Source organism: Ictalurus furcatus, chromosome 20 (assembly GCF_023375685.1).
Source record: "Ictalurus furcatus strain D&B chromosome 20, Billie_1.0, whole genome shotgun sequence".
Classification (NCBI taxonomy): domain Eukaryota; kingdom Metazoa; phylum Chordata; class Actinopteri; order Siluriformes; family Ictaluridae; genus Ictalurus; species Ictalurus furcatus.
Genome location: NC_071274.1, coordinates 21,209,676 through 21,226,476, shown reverse-complemented (window position 1 = coordinate 21,226,476; position 16,801 = coordinate 21,209,676). Strand labels below are relative to the sequence as shown.

The 16,801-nt window shown below is 41.4% G+C and overlaps 2 protein-coding genes across 2 annotated transcripts; one reads left to right on the top strand and one right to left on the bottom strand.

Moving 5' to 3' along the window:
• Nucleotides 1–892: 892 nt before the first annotated feature.
• Nucleotides 893–2,183, bottom strand: ncbp2as2 (NCBP2 antisense 2 (head to head)). Its single transcript, XM_053651918.1, has 2 exons — nt 1,353–2,183; nt 893–1,268 (listed from the first exon to the last, which is right to left on the bottom strand). Exon 2 carries the CDS (start codon nt 1,259–1,261, stop codon nt 1,001–1,003), a length of 261 nt encoding a protein of 86 aa, XP_053507893.1. The 5' UTR covers nt 1,262–1,268; nt 1,353–2,183; the 3' UTR covers nt 893–1,000.
• A 376-nt stretch (nt 2,184–2,559) lies between these two features.
• Nucleotides 2,560–12,338, top strand: LOC128624312 (uncharacterized protein DDB_G0290685-like). Its single transcript, XM_053651889.1, has 4 exons — nt 2,560–3,514; nt 4,079–4,130; nt 4,868–4,972; nt 9,394–12,338. The coding sequence occupies exon 4, from the start codon at nt 9,828–9,830 to the stop codon at nt 11,073–11,075; it is 1,248 nt and encodes a 415-aa protein (XP_053507864.1). The 5' UTR covers nt 2,560–3,514; nt 4,079–4,130; nt 4,868–4,972; nt 9,394–9,827; the 3' UTR covers nt 11,076–12,338.
• The last annotated feature ends 4,463 nt before the right edge of the window (nt 12,339–16,801 follow it).

The window sequence follows — 16,801 nt, the reverse complement described above, 5'->3', positions numbered from 1 at the left end:
AGGGATAGTTGGGATTACCTATGCTTGATATATATGCCTATGCTAGGACCCCACTTTGAGAACCGTTGGGCTAAAGAACGATTAGCACACTGTGTGCACTGAGGAAAAAAATTGAGCTTTAGTATCTATGATTGTATGAGCACCACTGTTACGAACGTACAGTCACTGAATCGGGAATAAATTTGGGAGTGTTAGTGTGTGGGGGTCTGAATATTTAACCAGTGAGAGGTCTGTTAAGCAATTAAGGGGCCAAGCACTGAAGGTGTGTAGGCACCCTACTGTTATTCTACCATTTCTTCTTCTGGCTAGAGTGACTATGGCAGCTCATAGAACCGTCTGGTAAAAAGTTGTGAAATTTGGTACACTGATTATGGAGGGTCCCAGGAACATTCTGACCAAATTTGGGCCAAGTGCTACCACCACCATCGGGTCAAATTTGGAAATACGTTTACGGTCATAACGTTTGAACCGTGTGTCCAAAATTGAAAAGCCAGACATCTCTGGATTGCCTGCGTCGAGTAGAATTCGACGCAACCTATGACGTCGATTTCTACGTAGCTTCGTTTTCAAACTAATCTACGGTCACCAAAATTTTGTTTTTAACCAAATAAGTGGAATGAATACAAAAAAAAAAAAAAAAACCCACAGGTTATGGCAAACAAAGTCAAAGTGTGAGTGCAGAAAGTGTCTGATGTATAGTACGTGATTTCTGTTCTAAGATATACTGTAAATATTCAACTAATAGTGCATGCTGGATCAGAAATGTGTGCACTTGTTTCCTATGCAAGACTGAGGAAAAGTAGTAGTAATGTTGGAATTTTTTGCTGAGACCTGGCAACCCAGACAGATGTGTTGAGGTGTAAATGTGTCATTATTATTAAACAGGCACACATTTATCAGACTCTTATCATTATTTATATTATTTACAACAGAGAAAGCCGTTCATTCAGTAAAGCCAGACACCCTGACAGATTGTCCCCGAGTTTTAAATCCACACCGTTCACTTCTTGTCTTTAATTTGTCGAGACGCGTCTCTCATCCCCTCCTTCACCTCTCTGAGGAAAGTGTCCCGGACTCTCGCGCCTTTCTGGCCCAGCTCTCCTGAGCGGATCTGGCGCGCGGCGTCCTTACCGGCGATCTGAGCGCGCGTGATGGCGAAGGCGGTGAGCTGCGCCGCGCGCCGGATGGGCCGCGACTCGGCTAGCTTCTCCACCAGCTGAGCGTTGTTTATTAACGCGTAAAGGAGCCTCCGTAACACCATGATGGCGCTGTTTAAACACACACACACTAACGTTAACCGAGATCTGAATGTCAGACAGACAAAAGTGTAACGTATATAATATCAGTCTCACCTAAGAAGCAGTCAAGGTCCTGATCGATTACTCGGCGCTCGGTGTTACATCATATCGAGTCTTTCTCAGCACTTCCGGTATCCGCTGGTTTCCTGTCGGAGGACCTCATATAGGTAGATATCAATGTGCCTGATTCCGAGTAGCGTTTTATGCCAAAAATGTATAGTGGCGTAGGGATGACGTCATTTCGTACCGGAACCCGGAAGTTAGCATCACACTGGTTTCTTCGCCAACCCTCCTCCCCAAAAAAAGCTCTGTGAGTTTACAATACAAACACGTTTTGTCCATCAAGATAATTTTCCACAAATGAACACAAGTTTTATATAGTTTGAAACCTAAATACAATCGCCAGAAATAAAAACTTAACCGTACGCTATAAACGAACTAACAAATTTGCCAGCGTAGACAAAATGAAATATATTAACGATCGTTTACAAATAATACCTGAATCACTAAAGTAAATTAACGGGTAACAATAAAATAAAAACACACTATATTTGTATATCGGTTTTGTTTCTAAAGCACAACAACAATTATATTACAAATGTTTTCGCTGTTATACTTTAAAAAAAAAAAAAAAGCTCTTAAATCGCATCTAGTTAAATCATACACTCAACTCTAGCTTTACTCCATTCAACCAAAATAACAAATATTTTCCAAATGTTATTTATAAGTTAATGTTAAGAAATCAAATCGTAGCGTTGATAAGATTTTAAATCAGGCGGATATGAAAGCTCCCAAAGGGGTCCTGGGAATTCAGGATGTACATGAGATGCACGATATGGCGCTACACCGGAAGCTCTTTCGTCAGATTAAATATTACAGCGACACCTGTAGGGCCGGAGGAGAAAAAACACCACATCCACTTTTTCATTCAATTTGTTCACGAGATAGGATATAAAAAAATATGACAGGATCTTGCTGATATTAAAACAACCCAAGCCTGTTCTAATATAAAGTTATACACTATAAATCATGTCCAACTTTTTATACGTGTTGTTTTGTTTTTTGTTTTTTTAAAAAAAAAAGGGTTTATAACAGAGCTGTAATTATCCTGGAGGATGATGTGTGTGGAGTTTTATATGTAGATTTCACTACAGTTCAATTCTTACCTGACACTTTCTCACTTTTTGTGCTAATTTAATAGTTAAGATTATAAATATAGAATAAAAATGTACAACAGATATAGTCTACTTCTATATCCAGTTAGCATGGCTTTGTGTCAAAATTCGACTTGTTGACTTCCACATGGCTCTGAATGACTTTATATTGGGTTTATATATGGGTTCCACATGGTCATGGGCTCTGAATGGCTTTATATTGGGTTTATATAATGGTTTCACATGGTCATGGGCTCTGAATGGCTTTATATTGGGTTTATATATGGGTTCCACATGGTCATGGGCTCTGAATGGCTTTATATTGGGTTTATATATGGGTTCCACATGGTCATGGGCTCTGAATGGCTTTATATTGGGTTTATATATGGGTTCCACATGGTCATGGGCTCTGAATGGCTTTATATTGGGTTTATATATGGGTTCCACATGGTCATGGGCTCTGAATGGCTTTATATTGGGTTTATATATGGGTTCCACATGGTCATGGGCTCTGAATGGCTTTATATTGGGTTTATATATGGGTTCCACATGGTCATTGGGCTCTGAATGGCTTTATATTGGGTTTATATATGGGTTCTACATGGTCATGGGCTCTGAATGGCTTTATATTGGGTTTATATATGGGGTCAAAGATGTAACTGTTAGTTTTAGCTGCTATTGGAACCACCTAAAGATAAAACTGTCACATACACACCCATGAAAACACCCCTCTTCTGACCGTATCAGTAAAAATGTCAGGATATAAAAGCTAGCGTTCTATTTGCTAATCTCGTTTATACATCCCAATGTTGTGAATAGTAAAGAAAGTAAAATGTAGTAGATGAATATCTTAATAAAATGTTTCTCTGTTGGTTTCTGTGAATGACTGCTCATACTATGTGTGTTCAATTCACACGAAGATGCCGATAAGTCAGCGTTCTTCAGGAGTTCCTGGACAGATACTTTATCTGCTCGAAACAGTCCCAGCGTGACCTTCTCTGGCCTTTCAGCGTACGAGTGTGTGCTCAGGGATTGCATCATCTCCTGCGTCCAGGCCCTGTGGTAAGAGGTGGACGGAGGCGTGGGTGTGTGCTGAGGATCTTTTTATGTCTGGGTGGGGTAAAGCGTTAACACTTTTCTCTGTAAAGCGCTGATGGAAGACCGGGTTTATCTCAGCCTGGGTTTATTCTATAATTTCTATCATTTCAATAATGACAAAATATTTTTCATTTTTATTTTTCATCCATGCCAGCTTTACAGAGAAAAGTGTTCCATCTTTGAAGAAATGTAAGATTATGACCACATATCTAGAAAAGGTTACCATTTTACCATTCAAACCGCAGTGGTCTTGTTCTGTTGGGAAATCATTTTGCTCGTTTTCAAGCATATACTTTTTAGAAATAAGCGAAATGATCTGCTAATAGAATGAGATCAGAATTTTCATGAGTAAAAATGTTTCGAAATAAGCTCATAGTAAGAATTGACCCGTTCGTTTCATTTAACTGCACTTTTTAAGAAATATTTAATGTTTTGAGGTAAATATTACAGTATCTATGCATTATATCAAGTTGGTAACGAATATTGATATCATCCATCCATCCATCTTCAACCGCTTATCCTTTCCAGGGTCACGGGGGAACCTGGAGCCTATCCCAGGGAGCGTCGGGCACAACGCGGGGTACACCCTGGACGGTGCCAGTCCATCGCAGGGCACACTCACATACACATTCACACACCCATTCATACACTACGGACACTTTAGACACACCAATCAGACTACCATGCATGTCTTTGGACTGGGGGAGGAAACCAGAGTACCCGGAGGAAACCCCCGCAGCACGGGGAGAACATACACACTCCGTACACACAAGGCCACGGTGGGAATCGAACCCCCGACCCTGGAGGTGTGACGCGAACGTGCTAACCGCTAATCCACCGTGCGCCCCACTACTATTTATTATACAACATAAATTGTTTTGAATACATAAAATTACCTGATGAGTGATTCTTCAGACACTAAGCTACCACTACACACATTACATACACATATTATAAAACCACATGGCTGTACACGGTGTGTTTGTGTGTGTGTGTGTGTGTGTGGAGGTGTTGGAGGTCAGATGGAAAATTGAATCTTCAGGTTACATTGCCCCTCTTTACACAGATATCTTCCCAAGGTTCTCACGGTTACTGTTTGTCTACCGAGCTTTACTCACACGGATACGAGTAACACTTAAAATTCCTCCATGATCTACCACTCGAGGTTTACGACTACTTTAAGTTTTAGTGAGCATTCAGAAGAATGCCGTGTTTAACGCGTAGGTGGCGTGTGAAAGGATTCTAACACCTCTACAATCTAATTCCCAGTGGGAAAAGTGTGCCTGTCTGCTGTGTCTGCCTGTCCTTTTGTTTCAGGGACAGGTTTCGGATCCAACGCGACATGGACGGGGATAAAGCGCTTACTGAAGCGGACTGAGTGAATAGATATATACAAACGTGAACACTTTAGTTTCGGCTTGTGTACGTAAAGTGAAAAGTGTCGCACACCACGGTGTGATGTAAGAGTACTTGGCCTTATTTATGATAAACATGTTTGTTTAATTATCCTCTATTAAAATGAGATGAATCACTCCCAACATTGTGCCATTTATGGCATTTCATTTAATATTACCTGAATAATTCATCCATCCATCCATTTTCTGTACCGCTTATCCTACACAGGGTCGCAGGGAGCCTGGAACCTATCCCAGGGGACACGGGGCACGAGGTGGGGGATAACCTGGACGGGGTGCCAATCCATCGCATACACACCCATTCATACACTACGGACACTTTGGAAACATCAATCAGCCTACAACGCATGTCTTTGGACTGGGGGAGGAAACCGGAGTACCCTGAGGAAACCCGAAAGCATGAGGAGAACGTGTGAATTCTGCGCACACCGGGCGGAGGTGGGAATCGAACCGCCAACCCCGATCATGCGAGACAAACGTGTTAACCACTAATTCACCGTGACCCCCACGTGCCCGAATAATTCTTATGAATTATTAATAAGTATAATTATCAATCAATTATTTCTTATAAGAATTCTAATTCTACTACGGAATACGTACCTTTTTGTGTCATAGGTTTGGGAATAAGTCGCCGAACGTTCCCTGGAAGATGAAGTGGAAACCTGGTGCTGCTTCTGATTATACGTCCCGATCGCGTCGGTGTTTTCACAACAAAGCAGGGTGATAATTAAATTCCTAACCCGAGCAGGGATTTGTTTTGGGTTCAGGTCACGGTGTAGACTTTACCTTCGGATTTCTCACAGCGTGCACGTCGTACAGTTTTAGGAACTTGTGAAGTGAAGATACGGTGGGGTCCAAACGTCTGGGAGAACAGACGTTTTTTAAATACATTTTTTTAGTCAAAATTAAGATTTTTAAAAAATTGAATAAATGTATTTTTTTTCCCTCGATATCTTGAATATTTAATATATCAAGACTCTGCAGTTTTTCCAGTTTCCTATTTAAATGTATACAACTGTGTGATAATGACCATGTTGACTGTCTTGTACAACAGATCAGATTTCCCTCGTGTCTAATCTCTTCTGTTGAAACGTGTGATCAGACGACACGCCGATGGATTTGATCTAAAATCGGCCTTGTGGAGTCCGTGCCAGCTCGAGCGCACACCCTCGTTAAAGCAATAAAGAGGGACGTACAGTACCAGATATTAAGAAATCTTTCAAAGACTCTACTTTCCACTCAGCTTGATGTCAATGATATCATTCGCAATGAAAATGCTTGCATTTATTTAGAAAAGAACGCGAAATAGAAGCATTTTCGCTGGCGCTCTCGGACTTTTAGACCGTGAAGCCTATTTCTAGACGCGTTTACTCAGAATTAAATGCCATCGACCGATAGAACAAGACGATTTGAAGCTTGAAACAATAATAAAGGGAAATATTAGTTGAACTGAAGATATTTTTGCCATGGTCATGCAGCAGATGAATTTCTGCTTCAGTCGGTAGGACCACGTGTTTAAAAAGAAAACATTTTTTAAATCATGAAATCATCCAGAAAATTGTTTTTGTCAGTTGTGCTCCTCCACCTGTGATAAAAACATGCTTCAGTAATCGCTCCTTGGCTTAAAACAGGTCTCTAAAAATGGCAAGCGTTTATCAAATCAGTAATGTTTTATAAGAGAAGCTCCACCCCAACCGTTCCTGGTCCACTAATAAGGTCAGGGACTAAAACGGTTTCTGGAACTACACTGCAAATGATATCTTAGCAAATTCTACTAATATTTCTTTTTCTTCGATTGTTTTTAAACATGTATAAGATTACGAGCTTATTTTTAGACAGTTTTACTCGTTACCCATCACCCATTTTGCTTATTTCAAGCGTTTATTTCTAGAAAGACGCAAAATTAGCTGTCAGTACAGAGTGTCCCAAATGTCTCCATATGTGAGGCCTTGTGAACCGTGAACCACGTCGGGTCGTGCCTTCGTCAGTGGATGTCGGTGGACGTCCACTTCTCGGTCGGGCCGCGACACTCCCAGTCTTTTTGAGTTTGTCGATAAGTTTGGCGACCGTGTCGTGTGCGATGTGCTCGCCATGTTTCCTGTTAAAGTCCATCGCACCTTTGCGGAAGCTTCCCGATCCGGCCGTGGGAATGATTTCAATTCGTTCTTCTTGTGTCAAAGGCGTTCTTAAAGGCTATACGGGGGGGAAAAGAATTAGATATATAATATAAACTAAGTATGAAAAATTTTGTGAGACGTTTTGCTAAAAAGTGTTCATTTCCTCTATGTGTGGAGACTTTTGGGACACCCTGGAGAACGGTAAATGGTCTGCACTCATATAGCGCTTTTATCCAAAGCGCTTTACACTGTGTCTCATTCACCCATTCACACACACACACACACACAAGTGGTAGCAGAGCTGCCATGCAAGGTGCTAACTTGCCATCGGGAGCAACTTGGGGTTCAGTGTCTTGTCCAAGGACACTTCGGTATGTGGAGTCACGTGGGCGGGGAATCAAACCGCCAACCCTACGATTAGCGGACAACCCGCTCTACCACCTGATCCACCGCCGCCCCATAATAAGACCAGAATAAGACCCTGTAGAATTATTGAATATGTCGAGGAGTAAGGTTAAAGCTTTTATAATTGTTATATAATAATCTGAATATTAATGAGAAGTATTAGGTAACTTTTCCTTTATTTAAGACATCACCATGACAACGGGTTCACGGTGGATTAGTGGTTAGCACGTCCGCCTCGCACCTCCGGGCTTGGGGGTTCGAATCGCACATCCGCCCTGCACGCGTGGAGCTTGCATGTTCTCCCTGTGCTTTCGGGGTTTCCTCCGGGTACTCCGGTTTCCTTCCCCGGTCCAAAGACGTGCGCTGTAGGCATGTCGATTGGCATTTCCAAACTCTCCGTAGTGTGTGAATGAATTGGAACCCCATCCGGAGTGTTCCCTGCCTCGTGACCCTGGGTAGGGTTAAGCAGTACGGAAAATGGATGGATCTTCTTTGGACCAAATCTTTGGCCGCTTTCAGGCATTTAAATATTTCAGAATCATTGCTACAGGACAAAGCGGCTTTGGAGCTTTGGAGCCGTGGTTGTGTTGGCAGCAGCGACAACACCACCACAAGTGACAACTGCAGGATGAAAAGTAAATGTAGTAAAGGGTCAAAGGTAGTGCCTTTAAGCCAAACACTTAACCCCTAACCCCTCAGTTTTGTGCAGGGATTGGATTCTGCATCACTTGGAAGGTATCATTATCATAATAAAACCACCTGCCAACTGATGTATAATACTGTAACCTTGGGTGTAGTCTTAAGGCACACAACAGTTGGATATTACTACATATATGTGGTTAAATCTGTGACAGACAGGGTGGGAGAGATCAATCCGGATCTTCATCATGCCAGTGTTTGTTAAATGTCAATGAAATATTTACTTAAAAGTCCAGAAATGTTGAAGAGTGGCCAGGGATTAAGGTTCTTTGTTCAGCCTTATCAGAACTGACCTCGGATAAGGGTTATGTGTCCACTGCCTCCGCGTTATAAAAGATATCACAACTCGAACCCTATCAACCCCGTCCTTCTAGTTTTAACAATATTTTCACTTCTTATATTTCGCCACACCTGCTGCTACGTGGCCGTTCAAAACGCAGCGCCTTGGGCCAGATAAAACAAAAAAGAGTCGGAAAAAACAATGCACAGAATATCGCTTTCTAAGGCCTGACTTATCACCTGGTTCAAGCTGCTGCTGGAATTGTATATTGTGTGTGTGTGCGTATAAAAGCCAGTGTATGTGAAGAATGTGTAATTCCTATAATCCGGGGGTTTCTGAGGTCACCAGCTCATTATTTATATTCAGTCATTTAACAGAAGCTTTTTATCCAGAGTGACAATCCAACCCATGTACATGCTCGAGTTTCTATTGACTGGTGTAAGATGAGTGTGAGAGTCATAATAAAGCATGAAGCGTGGTGTACGTGCACGTAGGAAAACGCTGATATGTGATATATGAAAGGAATAATTGACTTGGGTGCGTGCTGTTTTGGGAAAATAATCAATGACAGGATGGGGCGATGTTACGACGGAAGTGGAGTTACGGTTACATCCCTGAAGGCCACAGAAGTTTTTCAGCGACTACATTTTTTAAAAAATTTGTTTATTAAAGAATGTCACATCAACCTTATGATTTGGATTAGTTTCTGCATCAATTCCCAAAAGTTACTTTGGATAAAATTGGGGTTAAAAAAAAAAAAAAAAACACACACACACACACACACACACAGAAATGATCTGGAGATTCTGACTGACTTGGAGAATGGGCTCAAGTTTGCGAGTTGGTAGCTTTTCATATTAAAAGTTCTAAAAACTCTAGTAAGGGGGTGTGTTACCATTCATCACTTTTGCTTTCTCTCTCTTTCAGTCTGTTCTAAGTGTGAGAGTCAGATAAGAGGCTGTTCCCAGAATGCACACGCACACTGTTGGGCTGGTGAAGGATGCGCAGCACTGATACTGTTCAGAAGAAAAAGGCGAGATGGTATCTGCGAGTGGTGTGTTAGTGTGTGACCGTAGTCAGTTGTTTTTAGTTAGGTTTATATTGAAACCTTGGCCTTGAAGTTGTCACCTTGGAAAGGAGCTCATCCTCCTCACTGAAAGTTCTTTCCGTAAGTCAGTGCTGTCAACAAACAGGCTGTGGTGTCTGTGGCTGAACCTCTGTAAGATAACGAAACACAACTTACACGAACACACATTCGTGCTCGGTTAGCATGGCAAAAAAATAGCAGTACAAAACCGTGCGCGTGCTCATAAAGTGCACTGCAAAGGTATTCACTCCCTTTTGAACAAGATGAAGTCCACATGAAAGCGAGAGGGAGTCAAGATGGAGTCCAAATGAAAGTGAGAGGGAGTCAAGATGGAGTCCAAATGAAAGCGAGAGGGAGTCAAGATGGAGTCCAAATGAAAGCGAGAGGGAGTCAAGACAGAGTCCAAATGAAGACGAGAGGGAGTCAAGATGGAGTCCAAATGAAGACGAGAGGGAGTCAAGATGGAGTCCAAATGAAGACGAGAGGGAGTCAAGATGGAGTCCAAATGAAAGCGAGAGGGAGTCAAGATGGAGTCCAAATGAAAGCAAGAGGGAGTCAAGATGGAGTCCAAATGAAGACGAGAGGGAGTCAAGATGGAGTCCAAATGAAGACGAGAGGGAGTCAAGATGGAGTCCACATGAAGACGAGAGGGAGTCAAGATGGAGTCCACATGAAGACGAGAGGGAATCAAGATGGAGTCCACATGAAGACGAGAGGGAGTCAAGATGGAGTCCACATGAAGGCAAGACAGAATCAAGATGGAGTCCAAATGAAGACGAGAGGGAGTCAAGATGGAGTCCACATGAAGACGAGAGGGAGTCAAGATGGAGTCCACATGAAGACGAGAGGGAATCAAGATGGAGTCCACATGAAGACGAGAGGGAGTCAAGATGGAGTCCACATGAAGGCAAGACAGAATCAAGATGGAGTCCAAATGAAGACGAGAGGGAGTCAAGATGGAGTCCACATGAAGACGAGAGGGAATCAAGATGGAGTCCACATGAAGACGAGAGGGAGTCAAGATGGAGTCCACATGAAGACGAGAGGGAGTCAAGATGGAGTCCACATGAAGACGAGAGGGAGTCAAGATGGAGTCCACATGAAGACGAGAGGGAATCAAGATGGAGTCCACATGAAGACGAGAGGGAGTCAAGATGGAGTCCACATGAAGACGAGAGGGAGTCAAGATGGAGTCCACATGAAGACGAGAGGGAGTCAAGATGGAGTCCACATGAAGACGAGAGGGAGTCAAGATGGAGTCCACATGAAGACGAGAGGGAATCAAGATGGAGTCCAAATGAAGACGAGAGGGAATCAAGATGGAGTCCACATGAAGACGAGAGGGAGTCAAGATGGAGTCCACATGAAGACGAGAGGGAGTCAAGATGGAGTCCACATGAAGGCAAGACAGAATCAAGATGGAGTCCAAATAAAAGCGAGAGGGCATCAAGATGGAGTCCAGATGAAGCCGAGAACATGCCAAGATCGAGACCCAAAACCATCAAATCCTTTTCAAAGCTGAGCCCTTACTTCAATTAGCTGGCTAGTTGTTCAGGCTATTTTCTAGAAGAAGGAAAAATACTTCCTGTCAAACTTTGTGTCTGTGAAGAGAAAAAAACAACACAAACATTATTCTCACAAACTCTCAAGTGAGACCAAGACCATATTTAGCGAGACTGAGAAATGTCCAAGTACAAATGGCAATAATTCTAAGACAAGTCCAAGTCAATACAAAAAAATAATAATAATAATAATAATAATTCACAAGCCTGGACTTTTTTTACTACATTCTCATAGCCCTAGTTATAACATTACAAAATGTGCAAAAGTTCAAGGGTGAGAATATTTCCTTGTGTGTATCAAGGTTCTAATAAATTTTTTTGGGTGCACTCATAATAGAAAAGGAAATACCAAACTGGGAAGTCCAGCTCCTGTACCATAAAAGAAAACTACGATTAAAAACCCACAGCACAGCTGCGTGAGTCCATGTGAACGGATGGAGGTGGAGGTCAGACGAAAGGATTTTTAGGATAAACAAAGCAAATGTTTCATCAGGCTTCACAGATATTACCTGGAAGATCTAAAAATAACTGTTTACATGTACATTAAGTGTGTAATTACAGTGTTTAATATGAAGCAGAGCTAAGTGTATGTGTGTGTGTGTGTGTGTGTCAGAAGTGCAGATTAGGGCCTGACATCAGTGTGTATCTGATTAGTGTGTGGCCCTGATCTGAACCCTGAACTGCTCATAATGTAAGTAAAAACAAGAACTCCCCATAAAAACAATTCCGAAGCAGAACAGCAGATTAGACTGAATCCTCTTTATATTAAATAAACAGCTAACACCGTAACGACAGCGTATCCAGTCGGGTTTAATTCTAAACAGAGCTCAGTGTACATTAACTCCGCGCTGTTCTAACTGGTTAATCAGAGATCCAAATCCATCAGACTGAACTTTAACCTCTAGGAACGCAGTACGCCTTTGATGTTTTTGTACGGACGCTCTCGGCGGCATGTCAAGAGTTTTAAACGTGGTATGACGAAGGGAGTAAGTACGCACTAACAGATAGTCTCACCGAATTACACCGCCCGTCAAAAGGTTCTGAAGACCCTGTATTCATATTGTTTTTATTGTTAGGTATTTTAGATGTGTTTTTAGCTATTAGGGCCTCAATAACGAGTGCACGGTCCTCACCATCGTCTCTAAACAAACAAATAACCCCATGTGACTACCAAAAAAAAAAAAAAAACAACATAACAGATTTCACTATGTAGTCATTTTTTCCCCTGAAATGTAAATCAACATTCAGAGACCAGGTGGGGGGGGGGGGGGGGGGGGGGGGGAAATAAGTACACCCTATATTTCAGTAGCATGTAGAACCATGTTTAGAAAGAACAGATTAAAGTCAACTTTTCTGTAGCAGTTTTTGAGTCTCTCAGATCGTTTCGGAGAAATTTCGGCCCACTGCTTCGGTTCATTGGTGTTTGAGGGAATTCGTTTATGCACAGCTCTCTTAAGATCCCACCACAGCATCTCAATGAGGTTGAAGTTTGGACTTTGACTTGGCCATTCCAACATCTTCATTTGTGTCTTCTTTAGCCATTCAGGTGTTGATTCGCTGGAGTGTTTGGGATCGTTGTCCTGTTGCATGACCCTGCATAACCTGCTGGACAAATGGCCTTACATTTGTCTGAAGAATATTCTGGTATAAAGTGGAGTTCATCGTTGTCTCGATGACTGCTAGTTTCCCAGGTCCGTGCCTGCGAAACAAGCTGAGATCATCACCCCTACACGACCAAGCTTGACAGATGGTATATGGGGTGTTTTTGGTGATACGTTGTGTTTGTTTTTTGCCAAATATGGAGCTGTGCATGATGAACAGACATCTCCACCTTGGTTTCATCAATCCGAAGGATTAAGAAGGTTCGAGAACCTTTCTGGTTTGTTCAAATGCAGAGTCGTGCTCCGTATTCTTTTTTGCCGAGAAAGGCCTTTTTCCTATCCACCCTTCCATGAACGCCATACCTGTTCAATCTTTTTCTGATTGTTCTGTCACGGACATAAACATTTAATGTTCGTACAGAGGCTCGGAGGTCACGTGATGTAGCTTTTCAGTTTTTCTTTACATCTCTGAGCAGGAAACGGTCTGATTTTGGATTCAATTTGCTGGGACGGCCACCTCTAGGAAGATTGGCAACTGTCGAGAAGGCTCTCCCTTTCTAAACAGTCCTTCTCACTGTAGAATGGCGAATTGTTTGGAGATGGCCTTATAACCCTTCCCAGATCGATGAGCAGCAACGATCACTTTTCTGAAGTCACGGCTGATATCCTTTCATCTTGGCATGATGGAAACACACACGAGTGCTCCAGAACACCAAAATGCCAGCATTTCTGCTTTTATATAAGTAGTCATACTTCTTGATGAATAACTCATTTTGTGCATTTCTTTATTAGCACCTGGCTGCTAATTACTCTCTTAATGACCGCGGACATAGGAAGGGTGTACTTATTTTTCCCCACCTGCTTTCTGAATGTTTTTTGGGGGGGGGGGGGGGAACGACAACAGATTTCAATATGTAGTGTTGTTTTGTTGTTGAGGTTATATATTTCTTTATAGAAGGACCACGCAATTGTTATTTAGGCACTGATAACCAAAACCCTAGAATTGAAGGAGGGTGGACATGAGAAGTCTGGTGGTTAAAAGAAGCTGATTTTTTAGACAGGTTTCCACATTCTTTCTCTCAAAATGCCAGCTGCTAGGAAGAAACAATTTACCGAGTCTCATGGACAAGGCAGAGGAAAATGCTAACATTGTGTGTGTCTGTGGTGTGGTCATGAATCCCACACCATCCCTGTTTTCCTAGAAATACGCCTCAGTGTTTTTTCTTTTCTTTCTTTTTTTTTTAACACTAAGCCCATTTATCTACTTAAAATCTACTTACAGGTTTTTTGGTAATACTCAAATCTGTGTTAATTGTAATAATACAATAACAATACCTTGCATTTATGGTGTGTGTTTTAATCGAAGCTGTTTTAGGATGCAGTTAGAGATCAAATCAGAATCAGGATGCTTTTAGGGCTGGGTGTATAAAACAAGGTTTCTCAAATTGATTTCATCCCCTTTAACTGCAAACAGGTTTATCTTATGAACATTATCCAGCTATTTATATGCGTACAATAATATTTGGGCTATTTCTTGCAGCCAGAGATCTTTTTATTCCTGAACTTTCCACCAACTGAACCCATTTATTTATTTATTTATGTTTGGCATTTTGACATTTGCTTTAAATCAAAGTGAGCAGTCAAATACGCTAATAGCTCACCAAAAAGAACTCTTTAATATAAATTATTATAATATTTGAATCCAAACACTGTGTTTATATTTGTGTTTTGTTGTTTTTTTTTGTGTGTGTTTTTTTTTTTTTACCACTGTAGATCAATTTAATATGACGATGTTTTCTATGAGGAGACGTTTAACATTTTTGGAAGGAGTCTCCAGTGTCAGAGGTAAAGCTGTAACGTTACGTTTTCAGACATCTTCGGGACAGAGGAGTTTATACTGTGTTTTCCCTGTAACGTGACAAGCTGTGTATTTTTGTCTCGTTAACTTCAAGAGAAAGAAAGAAAGAAACGCTGGCGAAGGAACCACAATATAATCTACGTTCTAATGTGATAATATTCATTATTCCGTATGATACATACACACTTACAGGAATGTCTGCCGCAAAAATGACTCTTAATGAACATCCACGATCAGTTTTTTTAGCGTTACTGATATAACACAGACTACGATCGCGATTACATTCGATTTTGCGAAAGACTTTTGTTGTTGTTGTTGTTTTTTAGCGAATTTGGCACAAAAAATAAAATGTACACAATTCCCCCCTAGCTGCAGAGAGAATATGTATGCAATTAATTTGATTGGGACTTTTATTACCTTTTAGCTACGTTACCAAAACAAAAATAAAAGAGTCTGACAGTTTAGGAGCTCACGTTACATTTAGGGTTACGTGGGAAAACACAAGGTCTATGTAGTACTAAATTAACGCTACCGTCTACAAAGGCATGCTACTGAGACGAGAGGGAAAGTGTGTGCAAATCAACAAAAGAGCCTTGTTGATTTACTGAGAGATTTATTGAGAGAAATAATCGTTTAGCAACAACAAGGACTTAACTGCCATTAGTAAAACCTAAATTATTATTATACTCAGTAATCCACAGTACAGCCTGTAATCGCTGTTTGAGACACGTTCGGACCTGAGACGCTAATTCTGCGGGCATGGGAAGCATCGGAGAGGACTAGACGCGGTACACATCCATATTATCATCGACTATGGACCTGCCTGTCTGCATTCTACAGCTATTTTACAGCTTAATTGATCATGTATGAGAATGAACTTACATTAGTAATGGCAGTAATTTAAAAAAAAAAAAAAAATTATAATAAAAATAACAGGCTGGTGAAAAAATGTCTGTTTTCACAGGTGCCACAAAATTTGTGCAACAGAATCCACATTGCCTGTCTGGTCTACTTTCCTGACGTAGGTCCAGAAACCTGTTTTGATTTGATGGTTTTGGCGTCAGTGAGACGGCGGTCTGTTTCAGGTGACGGTGTAAAGTCTGCTGAACAGACATGTCTGGAAATAAAGAGATCTATTCAGCGCTTAATGGTAACCTTCCCAGAGGCTCTGGGGCAGATTTGTGGTGGGCGAGGAGGAACATTTACAATGTAAATCAAGCCTGCTACATGCTGCACGGCTCTGTCCGGCCTTCATCAAGACACTCCTGTTCTGTGGACTCGGGTCGAAACAAGCAGCAACGGTGTACTTTACACAAATATAGAGATCTATCTATCTATCTGTCTATCTGTCTGTCTATCTGTCTGTCTGTCTGCTCTGACAGTAATGCCAGCTGGAATTCAAATGATTCTATTTCTATTTTCTTCTAATATTCTATTCTTTCGATAGGAACAGCTCATTCACAGGGACTTGTACTGCACATGTAAACAAATAAGCTCGGGCTAATAACAATACATGTTATTTAACAAAGGAAATAGTTGATATGGTCAGGCTTTCTTTATTAAGACATTTATTTAGCATTTATGGAAGGAGTCTCCAGTGCAAGGTCTTCATTCAGGTCAGAAAGTCTTCAGGTCAGAGGAGTTCACACTTTGTGGTAACAAGGTGCGTTTTTTTTTTTTTGTCATACCTTCCAGAGAGAGAGAGAGAGAGAGAGAGGTGTGAGGGAACTACTGTATATAGCTGCTATGACATGCAGTAAGTGAGAACAGGAAATAACTTGTCTTGTGGACATTCCACAACATTAAATATAACCATAAACTGATAAAAAAAACAAAACATGTTGTTTATTAATAAAGTTTTTTTTTTTTTTTTAAATGGCAAATTGCTGTGGTATAAGAGGAATAACACACTACAAATAATAAAAAGAGGAATAGCAAACAGTCCCTAACCACTCTAGAGGGCACTTCATAATATTTCCCATCATGTAGGGAACCTCTAGGACACTGCACAATGTATTAGCCACTTGAAGTGCAATCTACAGGGCACTTCGCCATGTAGAGAGCTTATAGGGCACTGCAAGAGCACCCTAGAGGGCACTTCATCATGTTTTCTGTCTTGTAGGCAGCCTATAGGGCACTGCACCATGTGTTCTCGAGTGGAAGAGCACCCTAGAGGGCACTTCATCATGTTTTCTGTCTTGTAGGCAGCCTATAGGGCACTGCACCA